This window comes from Leiobunum rupestre, chromosome 5, assembly GCF_980474605.1.
Source record: "Leiobunum rupestre chromosome 5, qqLeiRupe1.1.hap1, whole genome shotgun sequence".
Lineage (NCBI taxonomy): Eukaryota > Metazoa > Arthropoda > Arachnida > Opiliones > Sclerosomatidae > Leiobunum > Leiobunum rupestre.
In genome coordinates this window covers 56,631,699-56,654,875 of record NC_143388.1, presented here as the reverse complement: position 1 = coordinate 56,654,875, position 23,177 = coordinate 56,631,699, and the positions used below count along the sequence as shown (strand labels likewise).

At 35.7% G+C, this 23,177-nt stretch overlaps 1 protein-coding gene across 1 annotated transcript; it reads right to left on the bottom strand.

Moving 5' to 3' along the window:
* Positions 1 to 20,672: 20,672 nt before the first annotated feature.
* LOC149945355 (uncharacterized) lies at positions 20,673 to 21,938 on the bottom strand. Its single transcript, XM_090176533.1, has one exon. The coding sequence runs from the start codon at positions 21,936 to 21,938 to the stop codon at positions 20,673 to 20,675; it is 1,266 nt and encodes a 421-aa protein (XP_090032659.1).
* Positions 21,939 to 23,177: the final 1,239 nt, after the last annotated feature.

The following is a 23,177-nucleotide window of genomic DNA, read 5'->3' as shown; positions in this document are numbered from 1 at the left end:
CCCCATTTGCTCGATCAATGATGTCCAAACGCTCTAGCTCTTCATTTTCCTGCTTGACTTGTTCCCGAAGGTTAATTATCGTTCGTTGGTGATGGAAAGTGACTGGTGGTATTTGTTGATCTATATGAAGGTGAGCCTTGAATTCATTCATTTTATCTATCCCGTGAAAAAGATGCTCGTACGAGGTTAGTATGGATTTACACTTGCTTTCTTTAGCGCCTATTGACGAAGCGGTGAGATTCACGATGTTGGAAGTTGCTTGAGGCGCCAATGATGTTGTATTCGGGACGATTGTCGTCGATAAGTTAGATCTAAAGAAAATTTACCAATGAAGGTAAGTGGTTCTAAAGATGCAAAAACATTAACGTGAATTCTTGATGGTGTGAGAACTGGCTGACTTTTGAGACCTTGATAAGTGGTGTAGCTCATCATGTTTAAAGAAACTCCAGAATCAATTAATGCTTTGATGTTTGTTCCTCCAACGTTGAAGACTTGGATAAAATGATGCCTGATTCGGCATCCAATAAGACCAGATGTAACGGACAGAGAAAAAGGCGAACTTGTCGCCCTACTAAGCGATAATCGAGATTGTTTCGCCGAAAACCTTGGGGAACTCAGCCGGACAACTAAGGCGACAATCGAAATCGAATTAAAGTCGAACGAATCTGTGACATTCCGCTCTTAATGCCTGTTCTATAGTGAACGAGAGAAAGTGCAAAAGAAAATCACCGACTGTTGTGTTCTCCTGTTTACCTTATGCGTCTGCAATACAACTTGTGAAGAAGAAAAATGTGGACGAGATGGTATGCTTCGATTATAGAGCTCTTAATAAACTTACAAACGGGACGCGTTTTCTTTACCGAGAATCGATGATAGACTGGAACGACTTCAGGGAAACCGATTCTTCACTACACTCGGCTTAGCGTCGGGATATTATCAGATTCCCGTTGAAAAAAAACATTTAGAGACTAGACCGCGTTTATAAGCTCGGGCAGACATTACGAATTTCACGCTTTGCCCTTTGGCTTGATTAACGCTACGGCCGTTTTCCAACGACTCATGAACAATATTTTGGGACCACTTCGCTATACTATTGCCAGGGCATATTTGGACGACTGGTTATTGCCTAGCTTTGACATCGAGGAAGGATTAAACCAAATCCAGCAAATTTTGAACGTATTTTAAAACGCCAAACTTACGTTGAATCGAAAGAAATGTTTTTTTCTCCAACATCCCAACAGAATTCTTGGGATTCGAAGTCAAAGATGGAATAAAATCAGGAAAAGCAAAACGAAATGCGTTAGAGATTTTCCACATCCCACAAATGTGGATGAAGTCTGAAGATTTCTCGGCTTAGCGAGCTATTACCGCCGCTTCGTAAAGAGGTTCGCCACTATGGCCAGTCTCTTAAATGCGTTATTACGGAAGGACGCTTCCTGGAAATGGGAGAGAAAGAAAAGAAAGCCTTCGAAATTTTGAAAGCCAGCCTAGTCAACAGACCCGTTCTTGGATTGTACGATCCCACCACAGACGCATCCCAGCGAGGCCTAGCCGCCATTCTCGTTCAGAAAGGATCGGACCAGTGAAATCACTCGATATATAACGCGAGTCGAGCCACCACGATTGTCGAACAAAAATATAATTCGTACAAGCTGGAAACCCTAGCCGTAAGGTGGGCGTTGGAAAAACTTCGAACTTTTCTATTGGAAAGAAATTAACTGTCGTGACTACATGTAACTGCAATTCGATGAGGAATACGCAGACAAAGATAAATTTAGTACCGAGGTGGTTCCTAATAGTACAGGAGTTTACGTTTGAAGTTGAACATAGGCCCGGATCCCGAATGGCTCACGTGGACGCCTGGAGTCGAGCTCCTGGACCTGTGGGCGTACCAGAAGAAACCAACGTCGTTTCAGGGCTGGAAATCTCAAAGGCGCTTAACACTCTGACCCATGGTTCAGAAATATAAAAGACCTGACTAAAGCAGTTCGGCAGATTAAAACCAAGTTCACCTTGCGTAACGGACGTGTATTTCGTCGAACGCTGTATTGGATGAATTTACTTTGTTCCGGGATTTATTGGCCTGAAAGTTTATCAGTGACGCGGTGGATTGCGGAAAGAATTTCCTGCTTCAAAAGTTTTTGTTTCATTGAAAATTGGCAAACAAATTGGTGAGTGAAAAATCTTTATTTTAGTATTGTGTGTATTGTACTACGTAAATTAACTGCTCCTTAATGAATTGTTTATGATAATATACATTTGAAATGTTTTTACCATGTTTAACCCATGGGGCAATAAGCAATAACAGGTTAAATCTTTTATTGGCCTTTGGTTAGCCTGGGTATGGACGAAGGCCTAAATTATTAAATAAGATATGTAAGTAAAGACAGAAGCATAGAATAATTAGACTTAAATAAAGTTTGGATTAAATAATTTTATAAAAAGTAGTCTGCGACGCTGTCACTCAATTTGTTTCATTCAAAAAAGCAGGGATAGGCTATTCTAGTTTGGAAAGTACATATTTTTAGTTAGTGTTTCAAACTATTATTCGTCTACATACACTATTAGGGAAAAATATTGTTAACCATTCTGGATTATTGAGAGCCGTTAGAAGTTGTGCAGTTTATTTGCCTCTTCCCTTAGCTGGAAATGTGGAAATGATTCCTAAACATTAACCTACTGATCATCAATTATATATTATAGTGAATGGGCTGCCTACCAAGAATCAATCTGTTTGGCCAACAGTGGTGGATATAAATTAAGTTAGAATGCCTTATTTAATTTAAACACCATTCGCCCACTCTAAAATTATATAAATATTAGCGCTAAGGATATAAAAAAAAGTCTTTGCTTCGCAGAATCTCTGCAGTTGAACAGAAATAATTATTTGACCACTATTCAATACACCCTGAAAATAGCAAAAATGCCGAGGGTATTTTAAATTTTTTCCAAGTGAAGAAAATTGAAGAAAGTGGAATGAGCATTTGGGAAAAAAATCGGGATTGAATGTGCTTTCCGGACTTATTTGTAACTGGTAATGACGGAAAATACTCTGAAAGACCATTTGCTAAGTTGTCTGAATCAGATTTTCGTCTTCAAAGAATTTTAAACAAGGATAGAAGGGTCTCTAAAAATTAACAATGCCTCTTTCATCTTCTTTATGAGCGTGAAATCAAAGGTTTGTCGAATAGTATCGCGCATTTGTCACGTATGAGTACAAACAAAAATCTTTCAGTTAGTTCGTTAGTTAACCAAATGAAAAGCAACAGTTGGAAGCTAGTTTGCCAGCTTACAAGCAAAATGTTCAAGACACTCAAGAATATTGGTATAAGCGTTTTTGTGTTTTTATGATGGTCCACCTACGTGGTTTATAACTCTAAATCCGGCAGAATACGATCATTTGTGATATGTTTAGCCATCAAGTGAAAAAGGTTCTAAAATTCCAGTTGGAAAACTGACCCAGTTGCCGTAACACGACATTTTGATAACAGGTTTCAAGCTGTTTGGCAAAAACTCATTATGAGTAAAGAAAACTCAGTTTTGGGGGAAGTTGAACCAAATTTTTGGAGGGTAGAATATCAAAGTCGAGGTGCTCCTCATATTCATTTTATTTTATTTAATAAAATAAAATGAATATGAGGCACCACCTTAGGCCCAAGTCATCCAACGACTTATAATGCCTTTAAACTGGTGGCCGGGTTACAATGCGTCGGAGGGTGATGGCAAGCCCTTCATGCCACGCGAGCCAACAGCTCCCTACGTTAACTATTACCATTAACCTCGACAATATTTTATGGTAAGGGGAAACCGAAGAACTCGAGGGAAAACCCCTTTAACCAGTGGGGAGAGAACTTGCAAACTCAACGCAGAAGGAGTAGTTCCGAGTTTACACCGAGTGCCACAAGTTGGGATCGAACCCGGCTCCCCTTGCTGCGAGGCGAATGCGCTAACCACTCCGCCACCCCATCTTAAAAAGTGACATTTATTATAGGAAAAGGCTCAGCTACGTTGCGTATAGAAGGTAATATATAGGTAGACCTGAGTCATTCGTTGCGGCCAAGAAGGGACAGTTATTTGAGTGGATAATAAATAGTTTTAAATGTAAATTAATTCCAATAAAGTTTATTTTTTGGGGTTTCACACAAACATAATTTACGAAGTTACCGTATACCTTTAAAATTGTGTAGTTTTTGACTATCGCCTTCTAGTGACCGACGCACTATGTTTTATTAACCTGTTTTTGTGGCCAAAACTCTAGATGGCACATAGATAAATTATTTTTATAAAAATAGTTCCTTTATAAAATTAAAAAATTTTGAAATCTAAAGTTATTTTTATACGCCACGTAGCGGACAAGTTAGCCTTGTGTTACTTTTTTGAGCAAATCAAGCATCGAAATCACTTATGAATTAGTTCCATATCTTATATAAAAATTACATTGCATGATGTCATTTACTTTTGAAGTTATCGAACAAAAACAACTGAAAAATGCACCAAATCCGCCATTTTCGTTTGGGTTTAACTTGAGAACCCGCAGGCTAATTTCGATTTCGTTTTTGTAAATTGATAGAAAACAACTTATACTATAATATTTTGAAAAAACTTTGCGATCTCTGACGCAGTAGCGGCAATTGATTTTAAATTTCGGTAAAACAATTTCTGGGAAATAGCACAAATATAGCCTGAAATTGGGCTAGAAACTAAAATAGTTGGCGAAAAGTTGAAGTATAAAAATTAAGAACCGTATTGCCCTAAAAAAGGATAAATGACCAACAATTTTCACTTACATCATTGTTAAAGAGATACATGTGAACTCGCGAAGAAACTTCTTAGATGTTGAACTAAACTCAAAAGTAAGTTTATTTCGGAATGTTCATAACATTTATCTTATAACCATAAAAACTTTTACAAAATTAAAATTTAAAATATAATATAATAATGAATGACATAAATTAATTAAAATTTGATTTTAATACATTTTAATTAGAAAACTAAGCACAATTTCAATTTTGAATTTTTAACATGTTCTAACTCATCAAATCAACTGTATTTTAAATGGGTTAGATTTTTAACTATTTGTATACAACAACTGAACGCACGTGCACGTGTCAGTATAATTAGTTAGTGTTCTAGGCAAAAAAAAACATAATTGGTAAAAGACTAAGTGAAACGAAAAATATGGATAATCAGGAGTCAAAATCCAATCAACCAATTAAAAAGTCCGATTTATTTAATATATTTAAATGAAAACAAAATCAATCTGAGTGCATCGAAGCAGTGCTTTCTTTGTTAAGAGATCGAAACTCTTTAATAGATAATGTTTCTGGTGACCAAATAAGCCGCTTGAAAGCGGTTTTACTAAAAGGAAGATCTCGCTTCGACAAATGGTGGAAAGGTGCCGGTAGAAATATTTCAACATTTAAGAAGAACCACGCTAAATGGCTGGATTCAGAATTCAAGGTGCCAAAGGACATAATTAATCAGTCCAAACATGCACAGCTACTAAAATTACCATTAATAGCTACCTTAAGTTCAACCTCTGCTACCTCAAGTTCAACCTCTGCTACCTCAAGTTCAACCTCTGCTACCTCAAGTTCAACCTCTGCTACCTCAAGTTCAACCGCTGCTACCTCAAGTTCAACCGCTGCCACCGGAAGACCCCCAATAGACTACTCCTTAACTACTGCTAGGACTAAAAGGCGAAAATTAAGTGGTACAGTAACTATGATGGCAAGAAAATCAAAGGACGAAATCTTGAAGTCAGCTGAAAAGGCTTTCAAAATCAAAGGCGAAAATACTTTATCAAAGATTTTGCAAGATTTGTCAAAAAGTCCGAGTTGAGCCCAATAAGTTATTGAACACTCTAAATATACAAAACCAACTTCTTGTTCTCCAGAGGAAGCTTTAGCTTTAGTTTTGGATGAAAATATATCTGTAGCTACTTATCAAATGTTACGTCAATTTGCCATTGCTCACGGGTCTAATTTATAATAATAATAATAATAATAATAATATTTATTTCGCAAAGAAACAAACTTTGCAGGCAACCACAGAGGCAAAGCCTATACGTGCAGGGTTAGTACACGACCTGGAATACCTGGAAAACCTGGAAAAGTCAGGGAATTTGAAAATGTTTCCAAAAGGTCAGGGAATAGTCAGGGAAATTTAAAATGGTCCGAAATAGTAAGGGAATTTTTAAATGACCCCATAAATAAATCCGGAACATAAATTTTTTAAAAATGTCTTAAAAATAAATAGTAATAATTTTTCAAGATTTTACCTCAAAACATAAATTTATTCTACAAAAATGGTCAGGGAAATTTGTCAATTTAGTCGGGGAAATCCTGGAAATGTCAGGGAATTTTATTCCGGAAATTTTGTACGAACCCTGGCGTGGTGGTTACCTGGACAATACAAAGATATAAATTAGATTACAGAATGCAAAAAAAGTTAAATAAATAAAATTAAAATAAAAAATTATTAAATTAAACATAAGAGAGAGAAAATTAAGAATTTTTTGAAAGCCAAATGACAAAAAGAAATTCCGTTACTAAGGAACGAAATTTGGGGATAGAAAACGAAGTGGAATTCTCCCTGATATCGGCGGGCACCGAGTCCATGTACGAGCACTCCAGATGAAACATGAATTTTCCAAGGCCAAGCATCGGGCAAACTTTACGTAGTACGTAGGGCAAGACTGCCAGGTACTATATGTCATGTAATCGCAATGATTGAATGTCGCTGACCTGGTCAATTTCAAGAGTGTGATCATATCACAAACGTCTCTGCGAACAGTTAGTGGTAGTAGATGAATGTCAGCTAGTCTTTGACTGTACGAGACATATCCAGGTAAGTTAGCACGCGGAGACTTCAAGTAAAATCGAGTAAACGTCCGCTGAACACGTTCCAGAGAAGCAATGTCCTTTTTAAGTGAAGGATTCCAAACCGGAGAGGCGTATTCAAGTACTGGTAAGCACAGTGAACGAAAGAGCGTGACGGAGGCCCGGGTATAACCAGTAGTGCGGCGAATAAGTCCACATACATGTAAACGTCGGGCGCGATTACAAGCGTGGTTGACATGATACGCCCATTTTAGGTCACTCGAAATGAAATAGTAAAAACGCGAGAAATAGCCACACCATTTATCTCATAGGAGACATCTACGTTAGAATTCCTTCTGCTAATTATCATGAAGTTACATTTCTTGATATTTAGGGAAATGTTATTGGCAACACCCCATTGGAAGACACGAGTTACATTATCCAGCAGCGATAAACGGTCAGCCGCAGAACGAATCGCGAGAGAGATGTAGCTATCATCAGCATATTGGTAAAGAGAACAATCGTGAGCCAGAACCGATGGTAGCTCAGAGACAAAAACGTTGAAAAGTAAGGGTCCGAGAATTGATCCCTGAGGTACGCCAGAAAGAACTGGTCGGTAAGAACTGAATTCACCGCGATACACAACACGATGGAAGCTGTTGTGTAAAAAATCTTGAATCCACTTCAAAAGCACTCCACTGATACCAGCTCTTTCAAGTTTAAACCACAGCCATTTGTGGCAAACAGAGTCAAATGCCTCCATATTTCCTCCATATTCGAAGTTCCTTGAAGTGAAGTCGGAGTGTAGGCCTAAGACGATAGAAGTTAATGACATCGCAGCATTTGTATCCTTACAAGCTTTTTAGATCAAACAATTCCTCGAATTTTAAAACTACAAGCCGAAGTTTTAACATGTTATGCTCAAGCTACAAAAGTGGAAAATATTGATTTTACGTTTATTGCATCGTGGGGATTGGACGGAAGCACGGGACAATCACAATACAAGCAAAAGTTCGACAGTTCAGGTGTATCAGATGAAGCCCTATTTGTAACTTCTATGAATCCCTTACGAATTAGCACAAGTTCAGGACATATTATTTGGAATAATCCATCTCCATAGTCGATTTGATTTTGCCGTCCACTAAGAATACAATTTTTAAAATAGTCTAAAGATTCAATTTTATCTGAAAAAGCTTGGGTGGAACGGCAAATTGAAGATCTTCAACAAATAAAATAATCAATAACGAAAAGTCTTAGCGTGACCGTCTCGTATATCCTGTACAATAATTGATGGAAAGGTTCTAAGTGTAATTTCAGCAATCCTGTTCGATACGCGGTGCAACTACAACAAAATTTAATTTATTAAATCCTCCGTCGAAATATCAAACAGATAGGCAACAGTTCAATTTTGGAATTAGTCTGCTTTATGTATGGATTCGTTTTTTTTTTAGTTTTGCTTTCATTTGGGATACCGTAACATTGAAGGTTTAAAAACCTGGCGAATAAAAGGTGGCGCAAACAATCAAATTTTGAATCAGAGGAAACGTACGATCCAATCTTTAATGTGGGAAAATCTGTCCCTTTGAGTAGACTATCCAAATCCAGGCGGTGCTGGAACAAGCAATGACGGAAATACGGCAAGAAGAGCCTTTTCGCCAGAGAACCAAGAAATATTTTCCGACATACTGAACATCGAAAAATGGCTAGTTGAAATGCTATACGTCATTCTTTGCGTCATATCATCATCTTTCCCAATTGACCCTTCGAAATTTGGAATATACTGCGGCCAACTCTACAAAAGATATGTTGCGGAATATCCGTGGTTTTACATGCTAGTCACTCTGCACAAGATACTTATTCACGGTGAAGAAATTATAAAGACATCCGCTTTACCAGTAGGAATGTTGAGCGAGCAAGCTGGCGAATCTAGCAACAAAGTATATCGAAATGATAGAGAACGCCACGCTCGAAAAACAAGTAGAAAAGATAATTTAAGCGATGTATTCGGTCGAGCTCTTGATTCGTCGGATCCAATTGTTTCATATTATTCCATAAAAAAGAGACAACAGAAACGTCACTCTTTAAATTTTCCTAAAATGTTATTAGTCTACTTCTTGAACCATTACTACCGAACCAATCAGATTCATTGGTATTTTCTGGAAATCCGTCAGAAGAAGAGGAAATCGAGGATATCTATTATGTAACATGTTTAAATGATCTCAGAAAGGACAATGACTAAGTAAACTATTATGTATGATAGTGATGAATGAGAATAAAAAAATGCATTTTTGTATTTTTTTGATAACTTATTTCTTATGTCAAATTTCATTAAAACCAAAATTTTTAAGTCTTCATTTATTTAAAATATAAGGAACTTAAACATTATTTAAAAAAACGACGGGAACTTACTTTTGAGATTAGTTTAACATCTAAGTAGTTTCTTAGTTCACATATATCTCTTTAACAATGATGTAAGTGAAAATTGTTGGTCATTTATCCGTATTTAGCGCAATACGGTTCTTAAGTTTTATGCTTCAACTTTTCGTCAACTATATTAGTTTCTAGCCCAAAAATAGCCCAATTTCTGGCTATATTTGTGCTATTTACCAGAAATTGTTTTACTGAAAATTAAAACCAATTACCGCTACTGCGTCAGAGATCGCAAAGTTTTTTTTCAATATATTGTAGTAATATGGCTTGTTGTCTATCAATTTACAAAAAAGAAATCGAAATTAGCCTGCGGGTTCTCAAGTTAAACCCAAACGAAAATGGCGGATTTGGTGCATTTTTCAGTGGTTTTTGTTCGATACCTTCAAAAGTAAATGACATAATGCAATGAAATTTTTTATATAAGATATGGAACTAATTCATAACTGATTTCGATGCTTGATTTGCTCAAAAAGTAACACAAGGCTAACTTCTCCGCTAGGTGACGTATAAAAAAATTTTAGATTTAAAAAATTTCTAATTTTATAAAGGAACTAATTTTATAAAAATAATTTTGCTATGTGCCATCTAGAGTTTTGGTCACCAAAACGGGTTAATAAAACATAGTGCGACGCTGTATGTATATATCAAAACACACTAAAAACTTCATAACCGTAATGGCAACCACAATTGTTTACTACCCGTAAACCGCGAACTTGATTAATGAAAAAAATGTTGTTTTAACAAAGAGTACAACACCAATGTACAAATATCATCTCGTGTATTGCTGTTTTCCTATTCAGCCTATATATAGCGGCCACTATGAAGTAAGTTGGTGAAATATATTTATGATAAAATATTTATTTTTATTAAAACTTGTTTTATGGTTACTTAGTGGAAAATTACACTGTCTAGTGTCTACGGTCTAGTACATATTTCAAAATTAGACTAAATTTTACAATAATTACGTGTAAAATAGTCACACTTGTATAACTGTTTGAGAACGGCGGCGTACTCGCCTAAGACCGAACGCGAACTTTATTATACCTCAAAAATTTAAGTGTTTATAGTGTACCCACAATCGTTGAAAATTTATCCTTCTAATTAGTAAAACCATTATTATAAAATCACCTTCTATACTCAGCGTAGCTGAGCCTTTCCCTATAATAATACTAAAGCTATCCTGAAGATGTGGGCAAGCTTAAAACCTAATTTTTTATTTTTTATAATTCTATTAGTTAAAATGAACGTTCTATACATATTTTTTTTGTACTTTGCGCCTGCGAATCAATTTTGGTTCCTCCCTGTTTTAAAAGGGATTTATTTGGGCAAATCAACATTGTTATTATTGTTATCATAATTATTATTAATGAAAGGAACACCATCAGAATTGACATCAACCGCTTATATGGCTTATCGCCTCTCCTCCTCTCCAGCTTCTTCCATTTCTTTATATAGTTGCTCTCTCCAAACCTTCAGTTATAAGTATCAGGATAAATTAAAAATATTGAGGTTCAGAACGAAATGATTGATAATTAATGGATTTATGGTTGAAAAAAAAAACTATTTAGCCAAATGACAAACTCTAGGTATTTCGATAATTTTGTTTTCCTTTTTAATAAAATCCGTCCCTGAATAAAGTTTTACCAACTTATATCTTCAAATTTCATCTCAATTTTATTGAGTGGTGGGATATTCATAATGCCCAGCCAATCAGTTGTGAATGTCCGGCGCCAGAAGCCACCGTTGACCAAACGGCACTCTCATTTATGCCTGTTTTTTGTTTTAGGTCTCTCTGTTGCTTTTCTAATTTCCCTCGAGCACGATTTGCATTTCAAAATGAAGACACTCGCTAATCCTCTACAAGATTCTCCTACGAGCTCTATTTTCCCAAAAGTGCATATTGCTTTGTGGTCTTTCTGTAATTCAAGAGCCAAATCTAGCACATATGCGATATCTACGATTCTAAGGCCGTTAATTTTTTCTTGCGCAGCAACCTCAGTTACAGTATTATACAAGAATATAGATCTAAAAGAATTAAGTTGGAGAAAATTAAAATTAATTAACGGTTTTAAAATTCAAAACTCGCACCTCACTGAAGCTCCAATTGGTCTCGAGGGATTAATGATAGTAGGTGGAGTATTCAGCGATTCAGTTTGAATTTTTAATATGATATGTGTATTTGAATGGCCTGGCTTCGGTATAAGTGCAATCCAAGCATTCAGGCGTTTTTGACGGCGAGGTTGTAGTGGGCCTTTGATTAGAATTAATTTGATTTCTCGTTTTTGGCGTAGAAGAGCTCTCAGCATAATATCTCTTTTTGATTGAAGTTGCAGTATAACCCTGTGGTTTTTTATCAATTATGAAGCTGTTATAAAATCGAAAAACGTTGTACAAGGCAAGAAATTTAATTATGGTGGACAATTATTGCTCTCAATAGTTCTGATATAATTTTGAATTTGAAAATAAAACGATATAATGTTATGTTTTTAGAGTTCGGTTAAATGTGTTGATGAGTGGTAATTTTACAACAATTTTCTCTATCGATGGGTGCTATAATTTTCACAATCATGGCTCAAAATCTGAGTAACTAAATATGGTCCATGAGTTATATAAATAATAGAATAAATAGTTAGAAGACGATAGTACTCACTTATTTCGTTCTGGATTTATGAAAAGTTGATCTGGATCATTATCGGTAAAGGTCCTATTCAAAGGCGTCACTTGATATTGGTATTTCGATAACACGCGCACGCCGAGTACTAACATCTTTGGAACGTTTGGTTCTTTTACGGGGACGCGAATGAACTTTATGATTGCTTATAATCAGACGCGTTGTAGAACCACCAAAAACTATTCCTATATAAATTTCTATCGAAAACAAACCGATATTAACGATATAGTATACGCTATAAATATTTTGGAGAAAAATTTCGGGCACCGTCTTACTGTCGCCCTTTCGACAGTTGTCTAAGCTGATTCCATGGGTTCACGCGTTTTGAGTGATTTCGAAACCAGTTGAAAAAAATAATAATAGTTGGAACTGCACCGCGGAAAAAACTTTTCTCCGTTTTTCGAAGCAATCCCCATCTAGCGGAGATCGAACGAAACTTTAAAACACATTATCGCATATGTAATCTCGCACTTCGTGCACTTAAAAAATTAGGGAAACATTTTATAGTAAAAGTATTTGTTTTAAAATTAATAGATGACATAATTTGCAAATGGCTGTATTTAATCGTAAAGATTTTACGCTGTTTTGAGAAATAGGGCCAAATCTCTGTTTGAAAATTAAAGTTTTTATCCATTAATAGGGCAAAGTAAATAAATTTCAAAATTATGTCATCCTCCAGAGCATATATTTATTTAATTAAAAACTATTTATTCGGCTCATTTCGAGATGTAGTTTGGAAATGTAACTACAAATTTAAGTGTCAAAAAACGTTTTTGGTAGTTACATTTTATGTTCATACGTGTTAAATTTCGGATTTATTGCAGGTTTCTCAGTGCATAAAAATTTCAATTGAAAATCAAAAACGTTGCATTCCTAGGGAAGGGCCTTAATTAATTTCCAAGAAATAAATAAATTATATAATATAAAATTTTCAACACGAAGAATAAAATGGCACCAGATAGAATTCAGTATACAGATGTCATTATTTATTCAGTTGCCAGATCAAACGACGATAGTGTGACATGAAATCTAAATTGGCAACCACAAAAATCAAAATCCTCGACCTCATCTAAAATAACTAAGCAGAACATATGCAATCGTAGATCTAGTCTTCATTTGTCAAATCAAAGCGGTAAATGACGAAAGCGAAATCAACCACTTTACATTAGCTATCATGCACTATATGAACACCATTTCTTCACAACTAGCCACGAACGACAGAAACCAAAATAATTTACCAAAAAAACAATATATACGTAAACAATGTTTGGCCAGAATGGATAGAAAAAGCTAATCTGATTTGCAACATGATAGGAGAGATGACGACAGCCAAACCACAGTATAACTTAATTAGTTGTCATGAAAGATATATCTAATGTTATATCAAAATTAAAATAATACTAGCTACTTGTACTAATACACTAATTAAAAAGATGAATTTATTATCGTTGTCATTCTATGAATTAGTGATGTAATCTCTGCAACAAGAAGGAGAAACTGGCACGAGATAGAATGCCGTTCATCGAATAAGGAAATGAACGTTACCGAAATACTATTAAATACAAAACAAAATCCATCCTGCATTTGTTCATCCGATCAAACAGACACCGAATATACGTAAGTAGTTGTAAAAAATTTATATAATATTTATATTCTCTGGACAGCATGTCTCCGTTATGTAAATATGCACTGTAATATTGACACACTTCCATTCTGAGTTGGCTCAGATGGACGACCTTGATTAAGGAAAAGAAATGACAAAAATACGAAAATGACACCATTTAAGACAGAGGAACCGTATAGATGGAAAGTACTGGTTGAACCAAAGACGAAATATTATTTTATTTAAAGGTAAAAAATATTTATCTAAAAGAAAATTTGTAGTAAAATTGCAGTTTCTATAATTTGAGTTAGGAAGGGGTAAAAAGTTGTGCTATTTTTCTTCCGTGGTTACCTAAATATCATAAGAAAATTCCTTAACACGTTTTCGAAATAAATTATCAACAAAACCTGAATTAATCCTATTGACTGTTTCGGTCAAAACGTCTCATTCGACTAGCTCATCAAAGAGATGTTTATCGAAATAGCTTTTCGTTCAAAGCTGGTGCTGCGACGAAAAATAAATTTTTCTTTTATTTTCTTTAATAACATTAACTTTGAGCTATATCAAAGACCTTTAAATTTTTTAAGGGTCTTAACGTTCAAGCGTGTAATATGATTTGAATGGGTCTACGACAATTGGTCGAAAACTTTTTCGTTGTACGAAAAATAGTTGACACTCTTTTGGGTGAATGGTTATTGGTTGTAGTTAACAAATGGTCGGGACGATGATGCGGAGGCGACGTCAATTGGGTGTAAGAGTCATTTTGGTGTACGGAAATTCGGAGTACGACAATTGATAGTTAACGAAAGATGGATGAACGATATTTGAGTGTTCGCACTTTTTTGGAGGACGAAAATTGAGTGGGTACAATTTGGGAGGACGACACTAGGAAGGACGATAAATGGGAGGACGACTTTGCGGCGAACGATAATTGGGTTAATGAGGAAATTGGGTTTTAGCGATAATTTGGTGTTAAGACAATGGAGAGTATGCGACAAATTAGTGACCCATAATAAGGTGCACAAGACAAATTGGTGAATGTCAGTTGGAAGAATGCGGCAATCGGGTCGATGATTATTAGTCGAACGGTTATTCAAATGCAGAAATTTGGTTGTACCAAAAGTGACATGATTACCAAAAGTATGACATTAGGATCTATTTCTCAATGAATGTTTAGACCGAAATACAAATTGGGAGCGGACAACGGAGGATATGCTTTGGGGAGGCTAGGAAGTTAAATCGAAGAAATAACGCCTCGTAGTGAGGAACGGAAGAGCTATGTAGCACTGGTCAAAGCTAGTGTATATTATTAATTTTTGGTCGTTCTATCGAGACGCTATCGTCATCTACCAACTGTGTAATACAAGCCGAAAATTCAAAAACCATTAGCATGCGAAAGTGCAGGGAGTGTCACACTTTTGGGAATTACGCCACTTTCGGTTGTACAGATACCAAAATCCCGTACACTTTGTCTAAAATCGCAAAATCTTTAAACTCTCTCTCTCTCTCTGGTAAATTAAGATTGAAATCTTAAAATCACTTCAAAAATTAATGTTAAAATCGCAAAATCTTTACGAAATCCTGAAATCCCGTACAAAATAATGGTAAGTAGATGTCCGATCCCTAGAAATATACCTTTGGCTTGGTTTAATAAAGTAGTAACTCTAACATACTAACTAGCTTACTACGTTATTAAACCAAGTCAACGATATAAACTAACGTCGTAAGTTTATAATTTTGGAAAGGTATTTATACTCACTGATATTTTTGTAGGAAATTACTTGAAAGATTAGATTCGCGAGAAAACAGTCTAGACTTTGTAAGATTTAAAAATTTAAATTAAAACAAAGCGAAATTGCGAGCCATGATTTTATTCACTCTTTCTTTAATTACATTTTGTACGCTTGAAAAACTGATTTTACGAAATTATACAACAATCTTTATAAAGATTATTTTAAGATAAGTTATGTGCTACTCCCCTTAAGTACAAAATTGGAGGAGTTACGTCGAATTGTGAGACAATATTTCGTATGCGGTCATCTATATCTTTATTTTTTTTCTTTTGCGGAAGTTCTTGGCCGGCCAGTAATTGTTCAACTCTTCGAGAGAAATACGCCTCTTCTTTGGCAAGGTGTTTGATTAGAGACCATATATTTGGATGTTCACAGGAAACGCAGGAGTTGAACCGACGATGCCACCCTTCTACTGAGCTGTTTGACCTGGGGAGATCGTTCGTCACCCTCTCGTAATTATTCCACAAGTCAATTGGGAATGTTGGGTCTCTTCGGCCTTGCCTGTTAAGACGTGCTCGTAGGTAGTTGTCTTCAAAATAATTTGATACTGCCATTGCCTCTGGTGGGAAAGTATTAACTAGCTCGTCGTAATATTCAAGTACTCTGTTGGGTGGTACAAAAGAAAGAGCTGGCAGCATTTGAATGTGCAAGGCAAATTCTGCATCGTTTGCGTAGAGTTGCTGATGTCCTTCGCCTTTGGTTCGACGGTATACGTTTTGAGACAGGTGAAATAAACAACCGTGCACTGTAATCAAAGGAAAACACTGGCGAAAGGCATTTAGCGCCGCGAGTTCAAAATCGCATAAGACGCTCGTCGGTTGAAAATTTCATAGTCCTTTAATAATGTTCAAAAGTCTTACGTACGTTTCTTGGCGCTTGTTTGGTAGTAATGCGTAGATCAAAGGTATTCCTTGATGTCTAACGTAGGCGTGAATGGTATAGACCTGACAAAATAGCCTCGGTGTAACTTTGAACGTACCATCCGCAAACCAGTGGAAAGAGTTCTCCAGTAGTTGTAAATTTTCATTGGTCGAAAATATTAGAATTCTATCATTACAAGGTCCGGTGTCGTGTTTCAAAAACAGTGCACCATCTCTTGTTCTTTTGAATTCGTCCGGAATCTCCAAAAAAGTAAGATCAGCTGGCTGTGGCGGAGCATTTCCATGTCTATATCGTTGAATTACTCGTTTAATATTAGATACGTGCGGCAATCGAGGAGCGGCGGCCAAGCTAACGCTGTTGACAGCATTATTCACAATGACCTGAGTTGAATCTTGTGTTGTCATAGCTTGCATTTTAGCTAGGTTCGTCGCTCTGAGAACTTCTTTTCTCGTAGCGTCCGGTAAGTGTGAATGTTCCGAACGTACTTCAACACGAGCTCCTGGTTGCGGATTTATCGTTGTGTGCGCTCTGGTTCTACAAATTTCGCGTTTTTCACATCGCCAATAGCTTTTATCTACCGAATCTCGTTCGCGAATATAACCAAAGCCCTCGAACACTAATTTTCGTTTTCCATGTTGGGATATTACGAACTCCGCCATCTGATATTATAAAGTCAAAACCGTTATCCTGTCACGAAACGTATTTTCAAGTGCTCCTCACCAGAAATATCAGTGCTATAAATTTCACGAGTTTCCTCCTAAAAATAATATCTTCGATTATTAAAAAGTACAAAACTTCGAAGTTCACTTATTCCCACCCACTCATTTTTTATGGATCACTAAAACCGGGTAGCAATATTTAACTAATTTCTAAAAAGGTTTTTGCCAAAAAGCTGGGAAAGTACAACAAAAAATATTATATTAGATAAAATAGATCAATTATAAAAAAGAACACACTTGCGGGTTCTTTTATTGTTTTTTAAGGATTTTGCTTTTTTTTTGGCTTTTTTATTTAGTCTTTGGTGGAGTATATTGTATGTAAGTAGTAGTAGCGACGCACCATTGTTTGTGACTAGATTAGAGTAAGCAAATTCTCACATTTCAACATTTGAAAACGTATTACCTTAAAAGCGTTTGCGTTTTGAGCTTTTCCGTTATCATATCTGTACAACCGAAAGTGGCGTAATTCCCAAAAGTGTGACACTCCCTGCACTTTCGCATGCTAATGGTTTTTGAATTTTCGGCTTGTATTACACAGTTGGTAGATGACGATAGCGTCTCGATAGAACGACCAAAAATTAATAATATACACTAGCTTTGACCAGTGCTACATAGCTCTTCCGTTCCTCACTACGAGGCGTTATTTCTTCGATTTAACTTCCTAGCCTCCCCAAAGCATATCCTCCGTTGTCCGCTCCCAATTTGTATTTCGGTCTAAACATTCATTGAGAAATAGATCCTAATGTCACACTTTTGGTAATCATGTCACTTTTGGTACAACCAAATTTCTGCATTTGAATTACCGTTCGACTAATAATCATCGACCCGATTGCCGCATTCTTCCAACTGACATTCACCAATTTGTCTTGTGCACCTTATTATGGGTCACTAATTTGTCGCATACTCTCCATTGTCTTAACACCAAATTATCGCTAAAACCCAATTTCCTCATTAACCCAATTATCGTTCGCCGCAAAGTCGTCCTCCCATTTGTCGTCCTTCCTAGTGTCGTCCTCACAAATTGTACCCACTCAATTTTCGTCCTCCAAAAAAGTGCGAACACTCAAATATCGTTCATCCATCTTTCGTTAACTATCAATTGTCGTACTCCGAATTTCCGTACACCAAAATGACTCTTACACCCAATTGACGTCGCCTCCGTATCATCGTCCCGACCATTTGTTAACTACAACCAATAACCATTCACCCAAAAGAGTGTCAACTATTTTTCGTACAACGAAAAAGTTTTCGACCAATTGTCGTAGACCCGATTTGAATACGTCGTGCGCTATTCGTTTCAAACTTTGCTTTTTATGACACACGCATTTCTACTTAATAACATTAAAACTTTGGTTATTTTTGTGCCTTGGCAATAAAACAGCAAACCTTATGTGTTAATGTTTTTAACGATATCCACCATTTTACAAAGAGTACAAAGCTCTTTAAAAAAAAAGAACGGCACAAGGCGATACATAACTACAATAAGTTGCTTTTAAAACCGAAAACGACCTTTTGTTGCAATAATATACAAGCCCTGGTTTGTTTCAAAGAATATTTAGAAATCTGAAAAATGATAGGGAAATTTTAAATAAAATAGAAAAATTTGTGAGCGTTTAAAATTAATTTCGATGTATGGGAATGTTGGAAGCGAACTTCCCATCAAGTCACATTATCTAGCTCTCATGCTAAAATATTATCAGTTCACTCGGAAACTGTGGGGAAATGTTTCACTGTTTTAATCTTGTTTCTCCGGGAAATAATAGTTATATGAATTTATAATTAAGCATTCTAGCGAACAAAGCAAGCGACTTGAAATATTGCGTGTGAGAATTTTTAAGGTAACTAGGTTTGTAGGTTATGTCATTTCTCCTTCACTTGACTAAGGTTAAAGATAAGTATGTTTTCACTCGCTTGGCTCAAAAGCTTTGTAGTTAATTCAACTAAGTCCTTGTAAATTATTAACGGCCATTTTCCCTTAACAGAGTTAAAATCTTTACAGGGTTACGCTTGAATGGCTAAAAACTTTATTGACATGAAAATTAACTCTTTATTTCATCCCAGTGATTGAAAACTTTAAACTGATTTACATAAAATTAAATTTTACCACTTATTTTCAATTGGAAGCCAAATTTTCAATTGTGCTATACAATGAGTGAAATTAACAACAACCCTTCTGTGGTGTATAATTTATTTTTTAGGTAAATTTTAGTACAATCTTATTTGAAACCACGCAGCCTAATTACCTTTCAAAAAATAACTTAACTCATTTAAAAGCCACAACACAGTCACAAAAATAGCGTAAATTAATCCTAGATACCATACCTCTTTATAGTTGTCCAAATGCAGGTCTCACTCAACAGCTGAAATTTTCTCTGTCTACAAAAATCAGTTGGTTATAAATACTGTGGAAAGATCAGAGATGGAATTACATTCTGATCCATGAAATGTCAATCTCAAACGCTGTGGTCACTCTGAGATTAAGTTTAACTATCCACCAATAAGTAAATAATAATAATAATAATAGACATCAAGTATATTGAAATTGAATTGAAATAAATAGTTTTCTAGACATTTTAAATGTATAGAGTCAGTTAACCTATAATGTAAGAACTAATATAATTACATGGGCTAATTGTTTCTTGGAATACAGAGGCTTAAAGGTTAAAGATGGATTAAAATTAAATTAATAACGGTGATGATAATTTTGATTTTTCATATTTAATTAGGTATCAATAAAAAAATGTTCAATAAAAATTACCCATACCAAAAGGTTTATTCCTTCAGACAAAATTTAATTTTTACATTTTGCGGGGGAGTTGGTAACGAGCTGCGCAGGCGCGAGATTAAAGCCTTCTTTTTCATTATAAAGTCAAATCTTTTTATCTACTGTCAACTAGCCTTCGTTAAGTAATGCAATTTTATTACATTCTCCGTTAAATTCGACAGTAGTATTTACGGTGGTTAGCTTCCGTAGTACTGAAAAATGCTTAATAAAAAGAGGTCTTAACTTTTTAGCGGTCCGTTTATCATCTGTCTTGTATGTGGTTAAACTAATTTTCACCATAGAAAACTTCGCTGATGCCTTTTGCTTTTGAAATAAAACATAATTTATAATTAAAAATAATTCTTAAATAAAAATGATTTTGTGGGCCATTTTAATGGGATTATTTGAAAACAACAATTTAATTGAATTTAAAAAAAATTTAAACCATAGTGGAAAATAACTTCTCCTATTTACCAATTTTTCATAGCAAAATATATATAAATAGATATTTGCTTTATGGTTTTCATCGTAATATGTAATATAACCGTGGCATGATATTTCGTTAAAGTTACTTATCTCAATGAATGATGTTACCAAGAATGTATTGAAGTGACTAAGAATATTTGAGCATAGCATTAACCCCTGGTACCATCCTCACAGCTTTTGTGGAGAAAGTTCGTCTGCGTTTAAGGGGCATTCAAGGTTATACCATATAGCAAACTTGAAGGGGAAAGCAGACGAATTTAAGCTCCAAAGGCTGCGAGGATGGGAATCACAATCCTGTAGTCCAATATTCTTAGTAACTTATATACATTCTTGAAGTTACTCAAATAAAAATTATCTATTATTAGGTCCCTTTAAATATATTTCGCATTTCCATGTTATATTTTTAAGGCAACGAAGGACATAAATTTCCACAGTGTAAATTTGGGTTTTAAGAATCCATTACCGACGCAGCCTAGTTATTCCATCCTTTTTCATAATCAGTTCTAACCAAAGTTAGAATTCAAAATCTTGAAAACGTTCGAATTTAAAACTTGATTTCCAAAATGTTTGCTGGCGTAACTGTCGATTACTAAGTCGTTTTTATCGTGACTGCAAAAATGACCTCGGTAATGATTTAGGGATCCTGCATCCATATCTAAAACTGAACTTTTAAAGCCTGGCAACCACTTAGTAGTTAAATGTATATGTTGATCCAATATAGCTGCTGGTTTAATGACCACCTTAGGTCGAAATAAGAAACTGTTCAACGTATTACGAATGGTACGCGTCAGGATTCTGGGTAAACGGCGAGGAGAAGTCACGTTTTCGCAGAAATACAAATTGTGAAAGACGAACGTGCCAATCCAATCCTGATCCAAGTCTTTAATTAGACGAATCAAAGTGTGACCCGCTTTCCTCGGTACCAGGTGCTCGTCCAAGTCCACAATCGCCACGTACTTGTATTTAGACATCATGTGATAAACGCAGTAACTAACGGAATTCATTTGGCCATTTTGCCAAGTCAAAATGTGATCGGGTATATTCCAATCTCGCATTTCTACTGTAATTTGAGTTACGTTGTCCGTTTGCAATGTCTTAATAAACTGTTTTACGTCGGGAGTTGACTGATCATCTAAAAATAAAAAATGTTTTGCCCCCATGATTTCGTAAAACGCGATGAATTCGGCCAAGAGAAAAATGTCGTCGAACGGGCCGAAAAAGGGTCGAACGCAAACAGCCAATTCCTCTTGAAAATCCTCAGCAGGAGCTAAAGGATGCACAGCTTTCCATATCACGCGAAACTCATCGTCGCAACTAACGCCGATTGCGCATTTTTTACGAAGAGCAACTGACTGCGGCCTAAGGTCGATGACTGTTTCGCAGTCAAAATAAACAGTTCCATAAGGAGAAAAATTACCATCATGTAGAAGATGTTTTTTCAAGGGCGCGTTGACGGTATAATTTCCATAGTCCAAGTGACAAGTGTGCGTTTTCATCTCGTTTAAGATAAACGATGAAATTCCCAAAATCCGAACCACATTGGGAATCTGGCGGGTGTCCCAGTAAGCGGAATGGACGTAAATGTTGCGATCCACTGCTCGAAAGACATCTTGTTCGTCGATGGCGTTCGCTTCTCTCAAATTCTCTTTCTTTACCAGGTACTTTTGTCTTCGAATGCCAATGAAACTTATGACAATTAGGCTGGCCACGAATAAAGTGAATGTTCCGGCGATTTTCTTCATTCCTTTTTTTGGTCGTATTGTATACATAATGGGGATTAATTTCTGTAACAAAGTTTTAAAGAGTTACGATTCACAGTGTTCCTGAAAATTAATAATATAAATTTATTATATAAATTTGATAAGTTTGAGATATTTTGCAAAGTAAAAATTAAATATTTTTTATGTCGAGCTTAAAAAATGTACCAAAAATAGATATTTTCTTCGGGTTAAGATACAAATGTTTTTTATATACCATTGAAAAACATATGTCACAAAAAAAGGGAACCAGACGTTATATTTCAGCCTACCAAGTCCTGTTGTCACCAATATATGAATTCTAAAAACATTTTTAATTTATTGGCAATGTCCACAATTATTTCCCTCACCCCATATGTTCCATGTAAATTTATAAAATGTAAATTTTATCACTTAATCTTTACGCGAAGAAAATAATAGGTAACACAATATTAAATTTCAGACAAAGATTACTCCAGAAGAATTGGATAATCCGCCTAAAATATGAAATGGTTCAACGAGCGTGCAACTCCCGATTTATCTACGTACACGTTTCTATCAATACAATATTAAAATAAAACGAAACGCTTAAAAAATTGTTGAAGACGAAACAACGCCTTTATAAACACCACAAACATTTTTCGTTATTATCTTTCAAAAAATTCAAAGTATATAAAAATAATTTGAGGTTAATTCCAATAAGGGAACCACGGGTACCAGCAATGAGGAACACGACACCCGCTAATCAGAAGGGAAAATAACCCTGCATTGAAAGTTAACGGGCATCTTTCTCACCTTTCAACTCGAATCGCTTAATTTTATTCAACCAGCAAATAAAATATGAAGATTGGGCTTTATGATTGATCAACCTTTAAGATACAGAAAGAAAATGACTGGATGTGAATGACTTGTGAATTTTTGTAGCAAATTCCTCCAAAACGACCAACAGCTGATTCTGGAGTTGTCCTCTACTTTTAACACGGCATCGTTTTACGTCGTAATAATTATATTAAGCTAGACTAATTCCCAAGGCACCCCCTAGTCACCACGAAACTTTTAAAGCCTTTAATTCGGGTATCGAGATTCAACGGCATAGGAGGGTAGTGTTACTAGCCAGCAGCTCCCATATTTCTTATAACCGTTAAATTGCGTAGGAGGGAAGTGTTACTAGCCAGCAGCTCCCATATTTCTCATAACCGTTAAATTGCGTAGGAGGGAAGTGTTAAATTTATATGTTAATGGGAAACCCAAAATCTCTGGAGAAAACGCCTT